General features: G+C 36.3%; 1 protein-coding gene across 1 annotated transcript in view; it reads left to right on the top strand.

The window, feature by feature from the left end:
* The window catches only part of ADAM32 (ADAM metallopeptidase domain 32), a gene marked incomplete at its 3' end in the record, with an annotated part of 169,626 nt that extends 151,022 nt beyond the window's left edge, over positions 1–18,604 (top strand). Inside the window, exons 19-20 of the mRNA XM_010838845.1 lie at positions 17,204–17,294; positions 18,445–18,604. Coding sequence (XP_010837147.1) covers positions 17,204–17,294; positions 18,445–18,604 — 251 coding nt within the window. The remainder of the gene's footprint in view (positions 1–17,203; positions 17,295–18,444) is intronic.
* Between the last annotated feature and the right edge of the window lie 237 nt (positions 18,605–18,841).

Below are 18,841 nucleotides of genomic sequence, written 5' to 3'. Positions count from 1 at the left end.
ACAGAATCACTGCAGATGGTGATTGCAGCCATGAAATTAAAAGACGCTTACTCCTTGGAAGGAAAGTTATGACCTACCTAGATAGCATATTGAAAAGCAGAGACATTACTTTGCCAACAAAGGTCCAACAAAACCAAAGGCTGTGGTTTTTCCAGTGGTCATATATGGATGTGAGAGTTGGACTGTGAAGAAAGCTGAGTGCCGAAGAATTGATGCTTTTGAACTGTGGTGCTGGAGAAGACTCTTGAGAGTCCCTTGGACTGCAAGGAGATCCAACCAGTCCATTCTGAAGGAGATCAGCCCTGGAATTTCTTTGGAAGGAATGATGCTAAAGCTGAAACTCCAGTAGTTTGGCTACCTCATGCGAAGAGTTGACTCATTAGAAAAGACTCTGATGCTGGGAGGAATTGGGGGCAGGAGGAGAAGGGGACGATCGAGGATGAGATGGCTGGATGGCATCACTGACTCGATGGACATGAGTTTGAGTGAACTCCAGGAGTTGGTGATGGACAGGGAGGCCTGGCATGCTGCAATTCATGGGGTCACAAAGAGTCAGATATTACTGAGCAACTGAACTGAACTGAACTGAAAATCATTATAAAAAACAATATTTGTACAATTATGTATAATATATGTACAGTTGACTGTGGAACCTACAGATATGGCGGGTCAGTGGTCCTATGCACTTTATGCAAAGGAATTTGATATCTGCAGGGGTCATAGAACCAATTCCCCTTGGATTTTGAAGGAGGTCTGTAAATTTTTAAATCATTCTCTTATGTTAAATGTCATGTGATATTTGATTCTTCATTATTATCAAAATTTGCTTTGATGTACAAACTTGTATCTAAATATTTGTAAACATTCTTGCTGTTTCTATAGGATAGATCCCCAAAAGTAGAATTATAGACTGTAAGGGAGTAATTCCTTTTATGATATTAACCTAAAAAATTTAAGTGCTTTCCAATGAGTTTCATAAATCTCCTCTATAGGAACAGGCATATAAAAAATTCTTCTTTCATTTCTTCTTCTCAAGTATAAGCACTATTTTTAATATTTGCTAACTTGATACGTAAGAGAAGGTTCTTCACTATACATTTTTTTTGGCCACTTGTAAGAATTATTTTTTAAATTGAAAGATACTTGCTTTATAATGTGTTGATTTCTGCTATACAACAATGTGAATGAACTATAAGTATACATATGTCCCTTCCTTCTTGAGCCTCACTCCACTCCTCCATTCCACTCCTCTAGGTCATCACAAAGCATTGAGTTGAGTTCCGTGTGCTATACAGCTGCTTCCTTCTACCAATCTATTTTACACATGGTAGTATATGTATGTCAACTCTACTCTCTCAGTTCTTCCTTCCTCTTCCCCCACTGCGTCCACAAGTTCATTCTCAGTCTGTGTGTCTGTCCTGCCTTGCAAACAGGTTCATTAGTACCAATTTTCAAGATTCCATATATATGGATTAGTATACAATATTCATTTTTTTCTTTTTGACTTACTTCACTCTGTATAACAGGCTCTAGGTTCATCCACCTTACTACAACGGATTCAAATTTGTTTCTCATTATGGCTGAGTAATATTCCTTTGTATATATGTACTACAAATTCTTTATCCATTCATCTATTGATGGCTATCTAGGTTGCTTCCACATCTTAGCTACTGTAAATAGTGTGCAGTGAACTTTGGGGTACATGTGTCTTTTTGAGTTATGGTTTTTTCAGGGTATATGCCCAGTAGTGGAGTTGCTAGGTCATATGGTGGTTTTTTCCCTAGATTTTTAAGGAGTCTCCATACTGTTTTCCATAGTAGCTGTATAAATTTACATTCCCAATGACAGTGCAAGAGGGTTCTCTCTTACCCACATCCTCTCCAGCATTTATGTTTATGATGGTGATTATGTTTGTGATTATTTGGTGATGGCCATTCAGACTTGTGTACAGTGATACCTCACTACAGTTTTGATTTGCATTTCTCTAATAATGAGCTTACTTCTTGGAAGAAAAGCTATGACAAACCTAGATAGCAGTTGAAAAGCAGAGAGATTACTTTGCTGATAAACGTCCATTGAGTCAAAGCTGTGGTTTTTACCATAGTCATGTATGGATGTGAGAGTTGGATAATGAAGAAGGAAGGGTGAATGCTGAAGAACTGATGGTTTTGAACTGTAGTACTGGAGAAGACTTTTGAGAATCTCTTGGACAGCAAGGAGATCAAACTAGTCAATGCTAAAGGAAATCAGTCCTGAATATTCATTGGAAGGACTGATGCTGACGCTGAAGCTCCAGTACTTTGGCCACCTGATACAAAGAGCCAACTCATTGGAAAAGACCATGATTCTGGGAAAGATTGAAGGCAGGAGGAAAAGGGGATGGCAGAGGATGAGATGGTTGGATGGCATCACCAACTCAATGAATATGGGTTTGAGAAAACACAGGGAGGTGGTGAAGGACAGGGAAGCCTGGTATGCTGTAGTTCATGGGATCACAAAGAGTCGGAAGTGACAAGCAACTGAACAACAACAACGATAATGAGCATGTTGAGCATCTTTTCATGTGTTTGTTGACCATCTGTATGTCTTCTTTGGAGAAATGTCTGTTTAGGTCTTCTGCCCATTTTTTTATTGGGTTGTTTGTTCTTCTGGTATTTAGCTGCATGAGCTGCTTGTATATTTTGGAGATGAATCCTTTGTCAGTTGCTTCATTTGCAGTGATATCCATTCTGAGTATTGTCTTTTCATCTTGTTTAATGTTTCTTTTGCTGTATTAGATCTCATTTGTTTATTTTGTTTTTATTTCCATTACTCTAGGAGGTTAGTCAAAGAGGATCTTGCTGAGATTTTTATCAAAGAGTTCTCTATGTTTTCCTCTACGAGTTTTATAGTGTCTGGTCTTACAATTAGGTCTTTAATCCATTTTGAGTTTATTTTTGTGTATGGTGTTAGGAAGTGTTCGAATTTCATTCTTTTACATGCTGTCCAGTTTTTCCAGCACCACCTTTTGAAGAGGCCATCATCCTTTCTCCATTGTATATTCTTGCCCCCTTTTTCAAAGATAAGGTGCCCATAGGTATGTGGGTTTATTTCTGGGCTTGCTTTCTATCTTATTCCATTGATTTATGTATTTTTTTGTGTGCCAGTGCCATACTGTCTTGATTACTGTAGCTTTGTAGTATAGTCTTTGAAGTTAGGAAGACTGATTCCCCCAACTCCATTTTTCTCAGGATTTCTTTGACTATTTATTCATGGTCTTTTGTGTTTCTATACAAGTTGTAAATTTTTTTTGTTCTAGTTCTCTGAAAAATTACTTTGGTAATTTGATAGGAATCATTGAATTTGTTGATTGCTTTGGTAGTATAGTCATTTTCACAATATTGATTTTTCTAATTAAAAAACATAGTGTATTTCTCCATCTCTTTGTGTTCTTTGATTTCTTTCATCAGTATCTTATATGTTTCTGCATATAGGTCTTTTGTCTCCTTAGGTAGGTTTATTCCTAGGTATTTTATTCTTTTCGTTGAAATGGTGAGTGGGATTGTTTTTTTAATTTCTCTTTCTGATTTTTCGTTGTTAGTGTATAGGAATGCAAGAAATTTCAATATTAATTTTACATTCTGAGATTTTACTAAATTCATTGATTAACTCTAGTAATTTTCTGATGGTATCTTTAGGGTTTTCTATGTATAGTATCATGTTATCTGCAAAAAGTGAGAATTTTCCTTCTTGTTTTCCAGTCTTGATTCCTTTTATATATTTTTATTTTCTGATTGCAGTTGCTAGGACTCCCAGAACTATATTAAATAATAGTGGTGAGAATGGGCACCCTTCTCTCATTCTTGATCTTAGAAGAAGTGCTTTCAGGGTTTTACCATTGAGAATAATGTTTGCTGTGGGTTTGTTTTACATTGCTTCTATTATGTTGAGGTTAGGTTCCTTCTTTGCCCACTTTCTGGAGTTTTTTTTTTTTTTAATCATAAATGGGTGTTGAATTTTGTCAAAAGCTTTCACTGCATGTATTAAGATTGTCATATGGTTTTTATCTTTCAATCTGTTAGTATGGTGTATCATTGATCAATTCACATATATTGAAGATTTCTTGAATCCTTGGGATAAACCTCCCTTGATCATAGTGTATGATCCATAGTGTATATCATAGTGTATTGTTGGATTCAGTTTTATAGTATTTTGTTGAGAATGTTTATCTGTGATATTGGTCTGCCCACAGTTTTCTTTTTTTGCAGTATCTTTTTCTGGTTTTGGTGTAAGGGTGATTGTGGCCTCATAGAATGAGGTTGGAAATGTTCTTCCCTCTGCAATTTTTTGGGTAGTTTGAGCATTTCTAAATGTTTGGTAGAATTCACCTGTGAGACCATCTGGCCCTGGGCTTTTGTTTGTTGGAAGATTTTGATCACAATTTCACAGTTTGTGATTGGTCTGCTCATATATTCTATTTTCCCCTTGTTCAGTCTTGGGAGGTTGTACTGTTCTAAAAATTTGCCCATTTCTTTGGGGTTATCTGTTTTATTGGCATATAGTTGCTCATTGTAGCCTCATATGATGTTTTTGTTTTTGTATCTGCATTGTCTATTGTAATTTCTTTTTCATTTCTAATTTTATTGTTTTGAGTCTTCCCTTTTTTCTTGATGAGTCTGGCTAATAGTTTTTCAATTTTGTTTATCTTCTCAAAGAACCAACTTTCAGTTGTACTGATCTTTGCTATTTTTTTTTCTTCATTTCTGCTCTAATCTTTATGATTTATTTCCTTCTACTAATTTTGGGAGTTCTTTGTTCTTCTTCTTCTAGTTTTTTTTAGGTATGTGGTTAGGTTGTTTATTTGATGTTTATCTCATTTCTTGAGGTAGGATTGTATTGCTATAAAACTCTCTTAGAACTGCTTTTGTTGTATCCCATAGGTTTTGGATAATTGTGTTTTTGTTGTCATTTCTAGGTATTTTTTGATTTCCTCGTTGATTTCAGTGATCACTTGGTTGTTTAGAATTGTATTATTTAATCTCAGTGTTTGTGTTTTTTTACAGCTTTTTTCCTGTAATTGATATCTTTTTTTTTTGTAATTGATATCTAATCTCCTAGCATTTTAGTCAGAAAAGGTACTTGATACAATTTCAGTTTCTTAAATTTACTGATGCTTGATGTGATGCATGTGATCTATCCTGGAGATGTTCCATGTGCACTTGAGAAAATAGTGCATTCTGATGCTCTTGGGTAGAATGCCCTTCCCAGGTGGCACTAGTGGTTAAGAACCCTCCTGCCAATGCAGAGGATGTAAGACACAGGTTCGATCCCTGGGTTGGGAAGATCCCCTGGAGGAAGGCAGGGCAAGCCACTCCAGTATTCTTACATGGAGAATCCCATGGTCAGAGGAGCCTGGTGGGCTACAGTCCATAGGGTCACAAAGAGTAGAACATGACTGATGATGCATGTTCTCTAAATATCAATTAGGTTCATCTGGTCTAATGTGTCATTTAAGGCTTGTGTTTCCTTATTAATGTTCTGTCTGGATGATCTGGTATAAGTGGGATGTTAAACTCCCCACTATTATTTTGTTAATGTCAACTTCCTCTTTTATATCTGTTAGCATTTGCCTTCTGTATTGAGTTACTCCTGTGTTGGGTACATAAATATTTATAATTGTTATGTCTTCTTGTTTTGATCCCTTGATCATTATGTAGTGTTCTTTGTTTCTTGTAGTAGCCTTTATTTTAAAATATATTGTGTCTGATATGAGAATTGACACTCCAGCTTTCTTTTGACTTCCTTTTGCATGGACTATCTTTTTCCATCCCCCTTTGTTATGGTTCTAATTAAGTCTTCTTTGTCTGTTGCTGAGATTGAACATATATTCATGTGTTTAATATTGTATGTTGATCATAGAATTATCTGTTTCTGCCTTTTACCCATTGGGTTTCTACTTCCATGTGGTATATAAGCTGTGGTGTCATGTATATTATTCATTTTAAAAATATATAGTGGCTATTTTATTTTATTGATCCAACTATTCTCATCCCATTATAATATTGTTTTGCATTTTATAACTGTTGGTAAAAATCAAAGATTTATGTTGATATGTGTCAAATTTTCTAATTATTCCATTTTGGATTATTTATTCAAAATCCTTTGTTATTTTCAGGATAGTTTTATGTCTTCTTTACATGATGTTACACACTCCTTGTTTTAATTATTTACTTGTATCACATAGTTTTGTTACTGGTGTGATCAGAGATCTTTTTCATTACAGTTACTATGTAGGACAGTTAAGAATATTTGCCTATTCATTTTTATTTAGTCAACTTACTAAACTACAGAACATTATTGAAGTTTCTGGTAGACAATTATCTCTTGAAAATAGCGATAAAATTACCCTTTTATTTATAGTAGCTGTACTTTTAGTTATCTATATTGCTGTATTATATTGATGGGATCTTAAAGGAAAAATTAAAATCATAGGGGTTATTTTCTATGTACCTTGGAAGTCATCCTTGCCCTCTGACACAGTGTGTCTCAGATACACCTTGGGTTATTCAGTACCACTTATGTAATCAGTCACTTTTGAGAAGCTTTGGCACTTTTGAAAAGGGAATGATATTCAAGACCACAATTAGATCCCTAAGAGTACACACTTTATTTTTTCACATAAGGACTTAAGACATACTAGAGATACACTGAGGTTACAATCTCCTGTTTTTAAAAAGCAGAATTATCCTTTTCTCAGAGAGGCTCATGGATTTTGGATGGTATGAAAGAATACATGGATCTTTAATCACACTTTTGCCATAAACAACTAGAAAGCTGGGAAGAAATGTATGAAACAGCAGTTTTCAGGTACTAGACAGTAGGATAGGGCTTTGTTCCATGAGAGAAGGGAAACAAATGAGATGTGATTTCCCTGGTTCTCTTCCTGTTGTCAGATTTTGGACTGCTGTGCCTTGGGTAGACACGGGCATAGTAGGTTGAAGAGACAGAGATTGGAGTTAAGAGATTAAAGTAGGTAGAATTTTGGAGGCAGAGTTCCAGGGAAGAAGCACTGGTATGCAGAAACAGCTTCAGAAGTTTGCATAGAGGTCCCCATGGGCCTGTTGATGAATATCAAACCGTACAAGACCAGGCAAAGAATGACAAAACTATAAGCTGAACAATTATCAGTGTTTACAGAAGGCTGGAGTTATCTGAGTTACAGTCAATCAGAGTGAAGCTATTTCTTTGAAAACCTGGGATATTCACTAGAGATCCCAGAAAAATCATGCTTTGCTGCTGCTGCTGCTGCTGAGTTGCTTCAGTCGTGTCTGACTCTGTGCGACCCCATAGATGGCAACCCACCAGGCTCCTCTGTCCCTGAGATTCTCCAGGCAAGAATGCTGGAGTGGGTTGCCATTCTATCAGTGGTTTTTTTTTGGGGGGTGATTTTGCTCCCTAGAAGGCATCTGGAGGATATTTTCTAGTTGTCACACCAGTGGAGCTTCTGGATAGGGTGGGTAGAGGTCCTCACCACCCTGCTTGGCCAGAAAAACACCTACAGCAAAGAATTTTCTGGCCCCAAATGTCAATAGTGCTGAGGCTGAAGCTTTGTGGTACTAATAATGTGGATGCACGTCCTTGACAGTGATATGGGAAACTTGGTCTTTTGATTCCCATGAGAAAGGGCTACTAATTAAGGACTAAAAAATAAAAGGAATTTGGGGAAAATCTATGCAAGGTATGAACGGGAAAAAGAATACAAATAAGCCAAGACTAGTGATAAAGGAGTGTTGAAAAAATATGGGAAGGAGGGTTTTCATACAACTAGCGTATATTTATTTTTGAATGACATAACCACAATATGTGCATTTCTTATGATGTTTTGAACTCCTAAGACACTCAGAAAGTGGATCTTTGGATTTTAAAACCAAGAAGTCAGTAACAGAATAATAACTCTTATGTGTAGAAGTTATTTTGGTGTGGTGTAGTTGTGAAAGCCTTTAAAAGATAAATGAATAATTTTGCTTTTTTTTTTTTTTCCAGAACAAGAATTGTAGTTGAAAATGTGTGGAAGGAAAGAATGTGTCTTATATTCCTTTACTGGATTTTCATTCTTTGCTAACAATCTTGGTGTAAAAAAAAATCCATAGCTTCAGTCCTGGTTGGAAATTAGTCCTGACCTTAACAGGTTTCAGCGTGAGAGCTCTTCAGATATGTGACTGCTTATTTGTAGTTATGTTTTCTGAGGTATTTCTTTTTTCTCTGTGATGTTTGTTTCTGAGTTGTAACAAAGAAATTTCAGTTGAGTTGCATATGGTTTAGCTCCTAGCGTAACAGTTGCCTGAGCCTACTAACATTTATATCCCTGCCTGTAATGATTTACTTAAAAAATCTTTTATTTTGAAATATTTGTAGAATCTCAGGAAATGCATATAAATGCACTGAATGATTGAGTTTTTACCACACGGAGCTTCTCATCTGTTACCCGTGGAAAGCATTTTATTCCTATCATTAGTTCTAGAGTGACCTAATAGTTGAACAAATGACCATGATCTAGAGCAAAAATATTAAGGGAATTTTAGAAAACTGAAGGTCCTTGAAAGGTTTATTTTGGGTGAAGAAATAGTCCTATACCTCAGTTAATTTAAGATTAAGGATATTTTTACTTAGTGCTTTGAAACTTAGTGCTTTTCTGTGTACAGTTCTTTTGTCTCCTTAGGTGAGTTTATTCCTAGATATTTAATTCTTTTTGTTGGAATGGTGAATGGGGTTGATTCCTTAATTTCTCATTCTGATTTTTCATTATTGATACATAGAAATGCAAATGATTTCTGTGTGTTGATTTTGTATACTGCAACTTTGCTAAATTCACTGATTAGCTCTAGTAAATTTCTGATACTATCTTTAGGGTTTTCTATGTACAGAATCATGTCATCTGCAGACAGTGAGAGCTTTACTTCTTTTCTGATCTGGATTGCTTTCTTTTTCTTCTCTGATTGCTGTAGCTAGGACTTCCAAAACTATGTTGAATGATAGTGGTGAAAGTGGACATCCTTATCTTGTTTCTGATCTTAGGGAGAATGCTTTCCATTTTGTACCATTGAGAATAATGTTTGCTGTAGGCTTATCATATATGGCCTTTACTATGTTGAGGTAGGTTCCTTCTATGCCCATTTTTTGAAGAGTTTTAATCATAAACAGGTCCTGAATTTTTTTTAAGGTCCTGAATTTTGTCAAAGGCTTTTTCTGCATCTATTGAAATAATCATATAGTTTTATCTTTTAATTTGTTAACATGGTGTATCAGATTGATTGATTTGCATATATTGAAGAATCCCTGCATTCCTGGAATAAACCCAACTTGATCATGCTGTATGAGCTTTCTGATGTGTTGCTGAATTTTGTTTGTTAAAATTGTGTTGAGGACTTTTGCATCTATGTTCGTCAGTGATATTAGCCTGTAGTTTTCTTTTTCTGTGTTGTCTTTGTCTGGTTTTGGTATCAGGGTGATGGTGGCCTCATAGAATGAGTTTGGAAGTGTTCCTTCCTCTGCAGTTTTTTGAAAGAGTTTTAGAAGCATAGCCATTAGCTCTTCTCTAAATGTTTGATAGAATGCTCCTGTGAAGCCATCTGGTTCTGGGATTTTGTTTTTTGGGAGACTTTTGATCACAGCTTCAATTTCAGCACTTGTCATTGGGTTGCTCATAATTTTTATTTCTTCCTGGCTCAGTCTTGGAAGATTGAACTTTTCTAAGAACCTGTCAATTTCCTCCAGGTTATCCACTTTATTGCCATATAGTTGTTCATAATAGTCTCTTATAAACCTTTGTATTTCTGCATTGTCTGTTGTAACCTATCCTTTTTCATTTGTAATTTTGTTGATTTGATTCTTCTCTTTTTTTTCTTGATGAGTCTGGCTAAAGGTTGGTCAATTTTATCTTCTCAAAGAACCAGCTTTTAGTTTTATTAGTCTTTAATAGTGTTTCTTTCATTTCTTTTTCATTTATTTGTGCTTGGATTTTTTAAAAATTTATTTATTTATTTAAATTTTATTTTATTTAACTTTACAACATTGCATTGGTTTTGCCATATATCAAAATGAATCTGCCACAGGTATACATGTGTTCCCCATCCTGAACCCTCCTCCCTCCTCCCTCCCCATACCATCCCTGTGCTTGGATCTTTATGATTTCTTTTCTTTTACTAATTTTTGGGTCTTTTTGTTCTTCTTTTTCCAGTTGTTTTAGATGTAAAGTTAGGCTGTCTATTCAATGTTTTTCTTGTTTCTTGAGGTAGGATTGTATTGCTATAAACTTCTCTCTTAGGACTGATTTTGTTGCTTCCCATAGGTTTTGAGTTGTCATTTTTTCATTGTCATTTGTTTCTAGAATTTTTAAAATTTCCCTTTTGATTTCTTCAGTAACCTGTTGGTTATTTAGAAACGTGCTGTTTAATCTCCATGTGTTTGTGTTTCTTACAGTTTTTTCCTTGTAATTGATATCTAGTCTCAGAGTGTTGTGGTTGGCGAAGATGCTTGATATGATTTCAATTTTCTTAAATTTACTGAGGTTTGATTTGTGACCCAAGATGTCTATCCTGGAGAATGTTCCATGTGCACTTTAGAGGAATGTGTATTCTTCTGCATTTGGATGCTATGTCCTGAAGATGTCAACGAGATTCATCTCATCTAATATATCATTTAAGACTTGTGTTTCCTTATTAATTTTCTGTTTTGGTGGTCTGTCCATTGGTGTGAATGGGGGAGTAAAGTCTCCTACTCTTATTGTGTTACTGTCAATTTCTCCTTTATGTTTGTTAGTGTTTTATGTATTGAGGTGCACCTATGTTGTGTGCATAGGAGTTATAATTGTTATGTCTTCCTCTTGGATTGATCCCTTGATCATTATGTAGTGTTCTTCCTTATCTCTTGTAATCTTAATTTTAAGGTCTATTTTGTCTGATGTGAGGATTGCTACTCCTGCTTTCTTTTGCTTCACATTTGCATGGAATATATTTTTCCATCCTCTCACTTTCAGTCTGTATGTGTCTTGAGGTCTGAAGTGGTTTTCTTGTACACAGCATATATATGGGTCTTGTTTTTGTATCCATTCAACCAGTCTGTGTCTTTTGGTTGGAGCATTTAATCCATTTACATTTAAAGTAGTTATTGATATAGATATTCCTATTGCCCTTTTCTTAATTGCTTGGGGTTGATTTTATAGATCTTTTTTCTTCTCTTGTATTTCTTGACTATATAAGTTCACTTAGTGTTTGTTGTGAAGCTGGTTTGGTTGCACTGAATTCTCTTAACTTTTACTTGTCTGAAAAGCTTTTTATTTCTCCATCAGTTTTGAATGAGAGATCCTTGCCGGGTACAGTAATCTTGGTTGTGGATTTTTCCCATTCAGTACTTTAAATATATCCTGCCATTCCCTTCTGGCCTACAGAGTTTCTGCTGAAAGATCAGCTGTTAAGCGTGTGGGTTTTCCCTTGTATGTTACTTGTTGCTTTTCCCTTGCTGCTTTTAATATTCTTTCTTTGTGTTTAGTCTTTTTAAGTTTGATTAGTATGTGTCTTGATGTGTTTCTCCTTGTGTTTATCCTGTATGGGACTCTTTGTGCCTCTTGGACTTGACTGTTTCCCTTTCCATGTTCGGGAAATTTTCAACCATCTCTTCAAAAATTTTCTCATACACTTGCTTTCTCTCTTCTTCTTCTAGGACCCCTGTAATTCAAATGTTGGTGCATTTGATATTGCCCCAGTCCATGGGGTCGCGAAGAGTCGGACACGACTGAGCGACTTCACTTTCACTTTTCACTTTCATGCATTGGAGAAGGAAATGGCAACCCACTCCAGTGTTCTTACCTGGAGAATCCCAGGGATGGGGGCTGCTGATTATGGGGTCGCACAGAGTCGGACACGACTGAAGTGACTTAGCAGCAGCAGCAGCAGCAGAGGTCTCTGAGACTATCCTCAGTTCTTTTCATTCTTTTTACTTTATTCTGCTCTTCAGAAGTTATTTTCAGCATTTTATCTTCCAGCTCACTGATTCATTCTTCTGCTTCAGATATTCTGCTCTTGATTCATTCTAGATCATTTTTAACTTCAATCATTGTGTGTCTCTGCATGTTCATTCTTTAATTCTTCTAGGTCTTTGTTAATTGATTCTTGAATTTTTCTCCATTTGCTTTCAAGGTTTACTATCAGTTATCTGAATTCTTTTTCAGATGGCTTGCCTCTTTCCTCTTCATTTATTTGGACTTCTGTGTTTTTAGTTTGTTTCTTCATTTGTGTAGTAGTTCTCTGCCTTTTCATTTTCTAACTTATTGTGTTTGAGGTCTCCTTTTCTAGGTTTCAAGGTTGAATTCTTTCTTCCTTTTGGTGTCTGCCCTGTAAGATTGATCCAGTGGTTTGTGTAAATTTCTTATAGGGTGAGATTTGTGCTGAATTTTTGTTTATTGTTTTTCCTCTGATGGGCAAGGCTGAGAGAGGCGGTAATCCTGTCTTCTGATGATTTTGTTAGTATTTTTGTTTTGTTTGTTGTTTGGATGAGGAGTCCTGCACAGGGTGCTTTGGTGGTTGGGTGATGTTGGGTCTTGTATTCCAGTGGTTTCCTTTGTGTGAATTCTCACTATTTGATACCCCTTAGGGTTAGTTCTCTGGTAGTCTAGCATCTTGGAGTCAGTGCTCCCACTCCAAAGGCTCAGGGCTTGATCTCAGGAACAAAGTTTCCACAAGTGGTTTGTTATGGCATTAAGTGAGATAAAAACAAGTATCAAAAAATGAGAAACCAAAGTTGGACCCCAGACAAATGGCAGTTACAAAATCAGGCAAATAATAATTGAAATAATGGAATATTCACATATACATATATACCCATGAGCAAAGTCAAAACATTCCAACAACAATAAAGTACAATAGATTGACTCGGTGAACAACAGAAATAAAAAATTATATTTACTAATTAAGAACAAAACTAACTAAAGCACAAACTGGAAAACAAAACTAAAGCAAAGTGCCAAGTGGGAAATAAAGGAATTAAAAAAACAAACAAACTAACAAATGTGTTGAGAGGAAAGGAAAGAAAGAAAAGAGAGAAAGAATAGATATGCAAAGTTAAATAGAGGCAGATCAAGAAGATTTATATAAAAGAATAACTGCAAGGGCAAAAGAGCAGTACGAAAGGCAAACAAAGGAATAAATGTAGAAAGAATATAATAGATTTTAAAAAATTAAAAGTTAAAATTATAAAAAAGAGGAAAAAAAAAAGAGAGAAGAAAAAGAAATGGAATAAAAGGAAAACTCCACAGAACTACAAAGGCCCAATGTAGAGGCAGAGGTTAATAACAACAGTAAAAAGTGTGACTGAATATACATATATACATATACACCCATAAGCAAAATAAAAACAGTCCAACAAAAATAAAGGGCAATAGTTAGACCTGGCAAACAAAGGAAACCAAAAATTATGTCTACCAGAACAAAAGTAACTGAAGCATAAACTGGAAAACAAAACTAAACCAAGGTGCCAATTGGGTTATAAAGCAATGAAAATAAAACAAACAAATATGTTGAAACTAAAGGAAAGAAATAAAAGAAAGAAAGAATAGATATGTAGAGTTAAATAGAGGTAGATAAATAAGATTTATATATATTAAAATTAACTGCAAGGGGAAAAGAACAGTAGGAAAAGCAAACAAAGGAATAAATTTAGAAAAAATAATAATAGGTTTAAAAAATTAAATTAAAAAAGAGAAAAGGAAAAAAAAAAAACCCAAACTGTCCAGAACTGCAAAAGCCCAACAACGAGGCAGAGGTTTATAACAACAATGAAAAAATTTGAATGAGGGGAAAAAAAAAAAAGCTCAAAAGCTTAGTTAGATTTCAAGTGCCAATAAAATCTAACAACTACAACGCGGGGGCGGGGGAGGGAAAAAAAGAGGAAAAATCCAAAATAATCTACAGAACAAGTCAAAACACAAGAATAATAAATGTTTTTCTTGAGTCACCGCTGTCAGCGTCCTTTCCCTCGCTGGGAGTCACAGTCTGCCTCACCTCCCTAGGATGCCCTCCAACACTGTGCTGGTCTCTGGACCTGCTGTGGGGGCAGCTCAGATTCTAATCTGCTCCTACTCCTGTGTGTTCTTGCCTCCAATGTCCACAGCTGTCAGAACTAGTGTGTTTTCTTTTGTGGGAGCTCTCAATGTCCTTTTACATATGTTCCATAGACACAGAGTCTGCCTAGTTGATCATGAGAATTTAATCTGCAGCTTGTACAGCTGGTGGGAGGGTTTTGGGTCTTCTTCCTTAGCCACACTGTCCCTGGGTTTCAACTGTGGTTTTATTTCCACCTCTGCATATTGGCCGTCTACTGGGGTTTGCTCCTGAGGCTGCCCTGGAAGACTTGGGCCTGCCCCAGTGAGGGCCAGGTGTGGAGGTGGTGCAGCTGCTTGGCTTGCAGGGGTTCTGGCAGCACCAGGTACTCAGCAGAGTTGGCGGCTAGGGTAGCAGGAAATATAGTCCTCTAGAAGGGTGGATATGGGAAAACTCTTTAATAGTATAAACAATATAGAAGAAATAATGGAGTTAAATCATTATCAACAGATGCTAAAACTAGTGGGTGAAACTCTTATGAGGACCCAGATACTTACATATGTCCATATTACATACACAAGTTGTCTCCTCCAATGGAACCGTTACAACTTACAGTGGAAAAAACTTGGAAGACATCACCTAAACGAAGTGATCCAAATGTGACAACACAATGACATCATGTGTAGCTAGCAAAGTAATGCTCAAGATCCTCCAAGCCACGCTTCAACAGTACGTGAACAGTGAACTTCCAGATGTTCAAGGTGGATTTAGAAAAGGCAGAGGAACCAGAGATCAAATTGCCAACATTTGTTGGACCCTAGAAAAAGCAAGAGAGTTCCAGAAAAACATCTACTTCTGCTTTATTGACTATGCCCAAGCCCATGACTGTGTGGATCACAACAAACTGTTGAAAATTCTTAAAGAGATGGGAATACCAGACCACCTGACCTACCTCCTGAGAAATCTGTATGCAGGTCAGTAAGTAACAGTTAGAACTCGACATGGTTCCAAATCAGGAAAGGAGTATGTCCAGGCTGTATATTGTCACCCTGCTTATTTAACTTATATGCAGAGTACATCATGTGAACTACCAGGCTGGATGAAGCACAAGTTGGAATCAAGATTGCCAGGAGAAATATCAATAACATCAGATATGCAGATGACACCACCCTTATGGCAGAAAAGGAAGAAGAACTAAAGACCCTCGATGAAAGTGAAAGAGGAGAGGGAAAAAGCTGGCTTAAAATTCAACATTCAGGAAACTAGGATTATGGCATCCGGTCCCATCACTTTTGGTAAGTAGATGGTGAAGCCATGGAAACAGTGAGAGACTTCATTTTTAGTTGGGGGGGGGGGGTTCCAAAATCACTGCAGATGGTGACTGCAGCCATGAAATTAAAAGATGCTTGCTCCTTGGAAGAAAAGTTATGACCAAACTAGACAGCATATTCAAAAGCAGACACATTACTTTGCCAACAAAGGTCTGTCTAGTCAAAGCTATGGTTTTTCCAGTAGTCATGTATGTATGTGAGAGTTGGACTATAGAAAAAACTGAGCACCGAAGAATTGATGCTTTTGAATTGTGGTGTTGGGAAGACTTCAGAGTCTCTTGGACTGCAAGGAGATCCAACCAGTCCATCCTAAAGGAAACCAGTCCTGAATATTCATTGGAAGGACTGATGCTGAAGCTGAAACTCCCAATACTCTGGCCACCTGATGCGAAGAACTGACTCACTGGAAAAGACCCTGATGCTGGGAAAGATTGAAGGCAGGAGGAGAAGGGGACGACAGAGGATGAGGTGATTGGATGGCATGACTGACTTGATGGGCATGAGTTTGAGTAAGCTCCGGGAGTTGGTGATGGACAGGGAAGCTTGGTGTGCGGCAGTCAACGGGATCACACAGAGTTGGACATGACTGAGTGACTGAACTGAACTGACAACATGTGTCTCTTGAGAAAGGCAATATTATTTCAGTGAGATATTGGGTTGGCCCAAAATTCATTCTGGTTTTTCTGTAAGATGTTCTAGAAAAGCATGAATGGACTTTTTGGCCAAGCCAGTATTTCAGAGTAAACACACACACACACACACACACACACACACACACTACAACATGAAAGTGATATGACAGAAGCTAGGGCAGTGGAAACCGCAAACAGAACACTTTTTTCCATGTATATCTTAGCCATGGAATACAGGAATTAGAATCACATTCTTAAATTGAGATGTTAGAAATTGAGAGGTGTTTTATATCATTTTCAGGAGTAGCATAGCCTAGTGGTCAAGGGCAGAGACTGAAACCAGATTTCTTTGGTTTAAATTGTCTCCACCACTTACTAGCCATGTGACTTTTGGCAAGTTAAATATCTATGCCTCCAGGTTATTCATCTTTAGAGTGGGAATAATAATTGTCCCAACCTTACAGGACTGTTGTGAGGGTTTGAGTAAATCAATGTAAAGTGCTCAGAATGGAGGCTCACACATTGGCAAGCACCATAAAGCTGTTCCTATCGTTAATTAGTTAATTACAAAGATTATCTGATACTGTCTTGGAATACAAAAAACTTTTGCTTAAAAATCAAACAAACAAAAACTAATGAAGTAAACAAACGATCCTGGTCAAGGGCAGTGCTATGCTGTTAAATGTTTACCAAGTAGCTTGAGGAAGCGTAAAGTCCTCATCTATGTATACAGATACTTCAGACCACCACATGATGTTACTGAAAATGAAGATAGGAAGAAGTGTACACAGTCCTCCTTGCAAGCTGATACTGGCTGGCTCTAACACACCGCTGGAATGGTGTCATTTTCAATAGAATTTAAGTAGATGGTTCTGGAATTGCACGCTAAATTTTCAGGTGGACATTTGAAGGTGTTAAGTTTTCCAGATATTTCAAATATTGTGAGCCTCACTTTATAGCTCCTTTTTAGCATGTGTGTGCATCTGTGCCTACTTTAGGCTAAGAAACCAAGCATTTGATTTGTAGAATTGTCTCTGTAAATAAATCAAAGAAACAAAATTACACTAGATGAAAATACCAGAGTAAGCCTGATGATCCATCAGATAATTTTGCTTTCTATGAGAAAACATTTTTAAATGACTATCTGAATTTAAAAAAATGATTTTAGGTGTGCACTTCCAGGATGATATGCAATTGTACTGAAGGCTACGCACCTCCAAATTGTACCACGAGAGCCAGAATATCGCCTGGGGCACAGGGCAAGTATCTATTTCTTTTATATATCCAGTTAATAGAATCGTCAAATTACTTGCCTTCACAAAAACATAGTTAGGTTTTTGCCACTTAGAAAGAAACCAATATTTGTAATTAAAAGGTAAACAAATAGGCTTCCAAAAGAAATAGAAACCAATATGCTTTCTTAATCTTGCTTTTTTCCCCCTAATATTAACTTTTCAATATGACTGAAGCTGAGTATCTTTTAAAATTTTTATTTACTTGTGTCTGACTTTCTCCTTTAAATTATCCTTCAACTCTTTCCCACGTTTATGGTTGATGCTGTGATCTGAGCTCTATACCAGCAACACAGCCTGTGTCTAGCACTAATATGTGTCTGTTATAGAAGAAATAAAGGAAGTAGAAGATAAACCTTTAGTCTGAAGGAGTTTTCAGTTTAAATGATAAAAATCTATTAATTGCTGTTAAAGAGATGACAGAAGGAGGCTAAAACAGTATTCTGTTTGTCATGACTTTAGTTTTTGTCATTCATCCACTGATTTAGCAATATTTCTTGAATTCCTAATGTATATGCCAGATGCTTATCATATGACACTAGGCATGTACAGATAGTAAAACAAAGCCTCACTCCTCATGGAACTGAAAGAATACCCAGTGCTAATTAGTTGCAGAATTAGAGTTAGGGATCATGTCTCCTATTTTTTATGCCTGTGCCATTCTAGTAACACGGCAATGACTCCATAGGTAAAAACAGATCCCCAGTGTTGGAGAGCCAGCACTCTAATAAAGATAAATAAGATATGCACAGATATAGTAGAATTCTGTGATAATGCACCTTGTAATAATGCACGTTTGTTGGTTATATGTCTCTGAAGTTATGGGGTTCTACTTATACTGGGATTTTGCTGTAGCTGCTGTATAAGGTAGAATACATTAGAACTTCCTGGAACTTAGTGTCTGTTCTTTTAGAATGAGAGTTTATAGAGATAGTCTTAAATATTATGATTCTATCATTATTTTTATTCATTTATTTTAATTAGAGGCTAATTATTATTATTTTTCATTGTTACTTGAATTATGACTAAAATTAAGAACATTGTGATAAGTTTGCTGTAACTTAAAAGTACACAGCTTAATTTTTTTCTCTGATTTTTTATGTATGTTTATTTTTAGATTTACTCACGAAAAGAACTTCTGAGAAGGGCGGGGAGAAGCAGTGGCTTTTGGCTATCTACATTGCTTTACCTGTTCTCGTTGTAGCAACCATAATAGTTGCTTCATGGAAGCTTTCGAAAAAGTGGTTTAGCAAGAAAGAGGAATCCCAAAGTAGTGGGTAAATTAAATTTGTGTTCTGAAGTTAAACCATTTAAATCTAGTCAGATGTAAGGCAATATTATGAACAGCAACAGTACTTCACATTTTATAGGAATTTTGAATGCTACATCAATATCTCATTTAATTGTTTGAGATAGTTTTGGATATCCTTATTTTAAAGTTTCAAAAAGTTCAGAATCTGGTTTAATAACTTGCCAATGTTATTGCCTCGGTAATTGAGACAGGAAGAGTGGAA

This window comes from Bison bison, unplaced genomic scaffold (assembly GCF_000754665.1).
Source record: "Bison bison bison isolate TAMUID 2011002044 unplaced genomic scaffold, Bison_UMD1.0 scf7180017864105, whole genome shotgun sequence".
Lineage (NCBI taxonomy): Eukaryota > Metazoa > Chordata > Mammalia > Artiodactyla > Bovidae > Bison > Bison bison.
The sequence above is the reverse complement of the archived record's forward strand: the minus strand, read 5'-3'. Positions and strand labels throughout refer to the sequence as shown.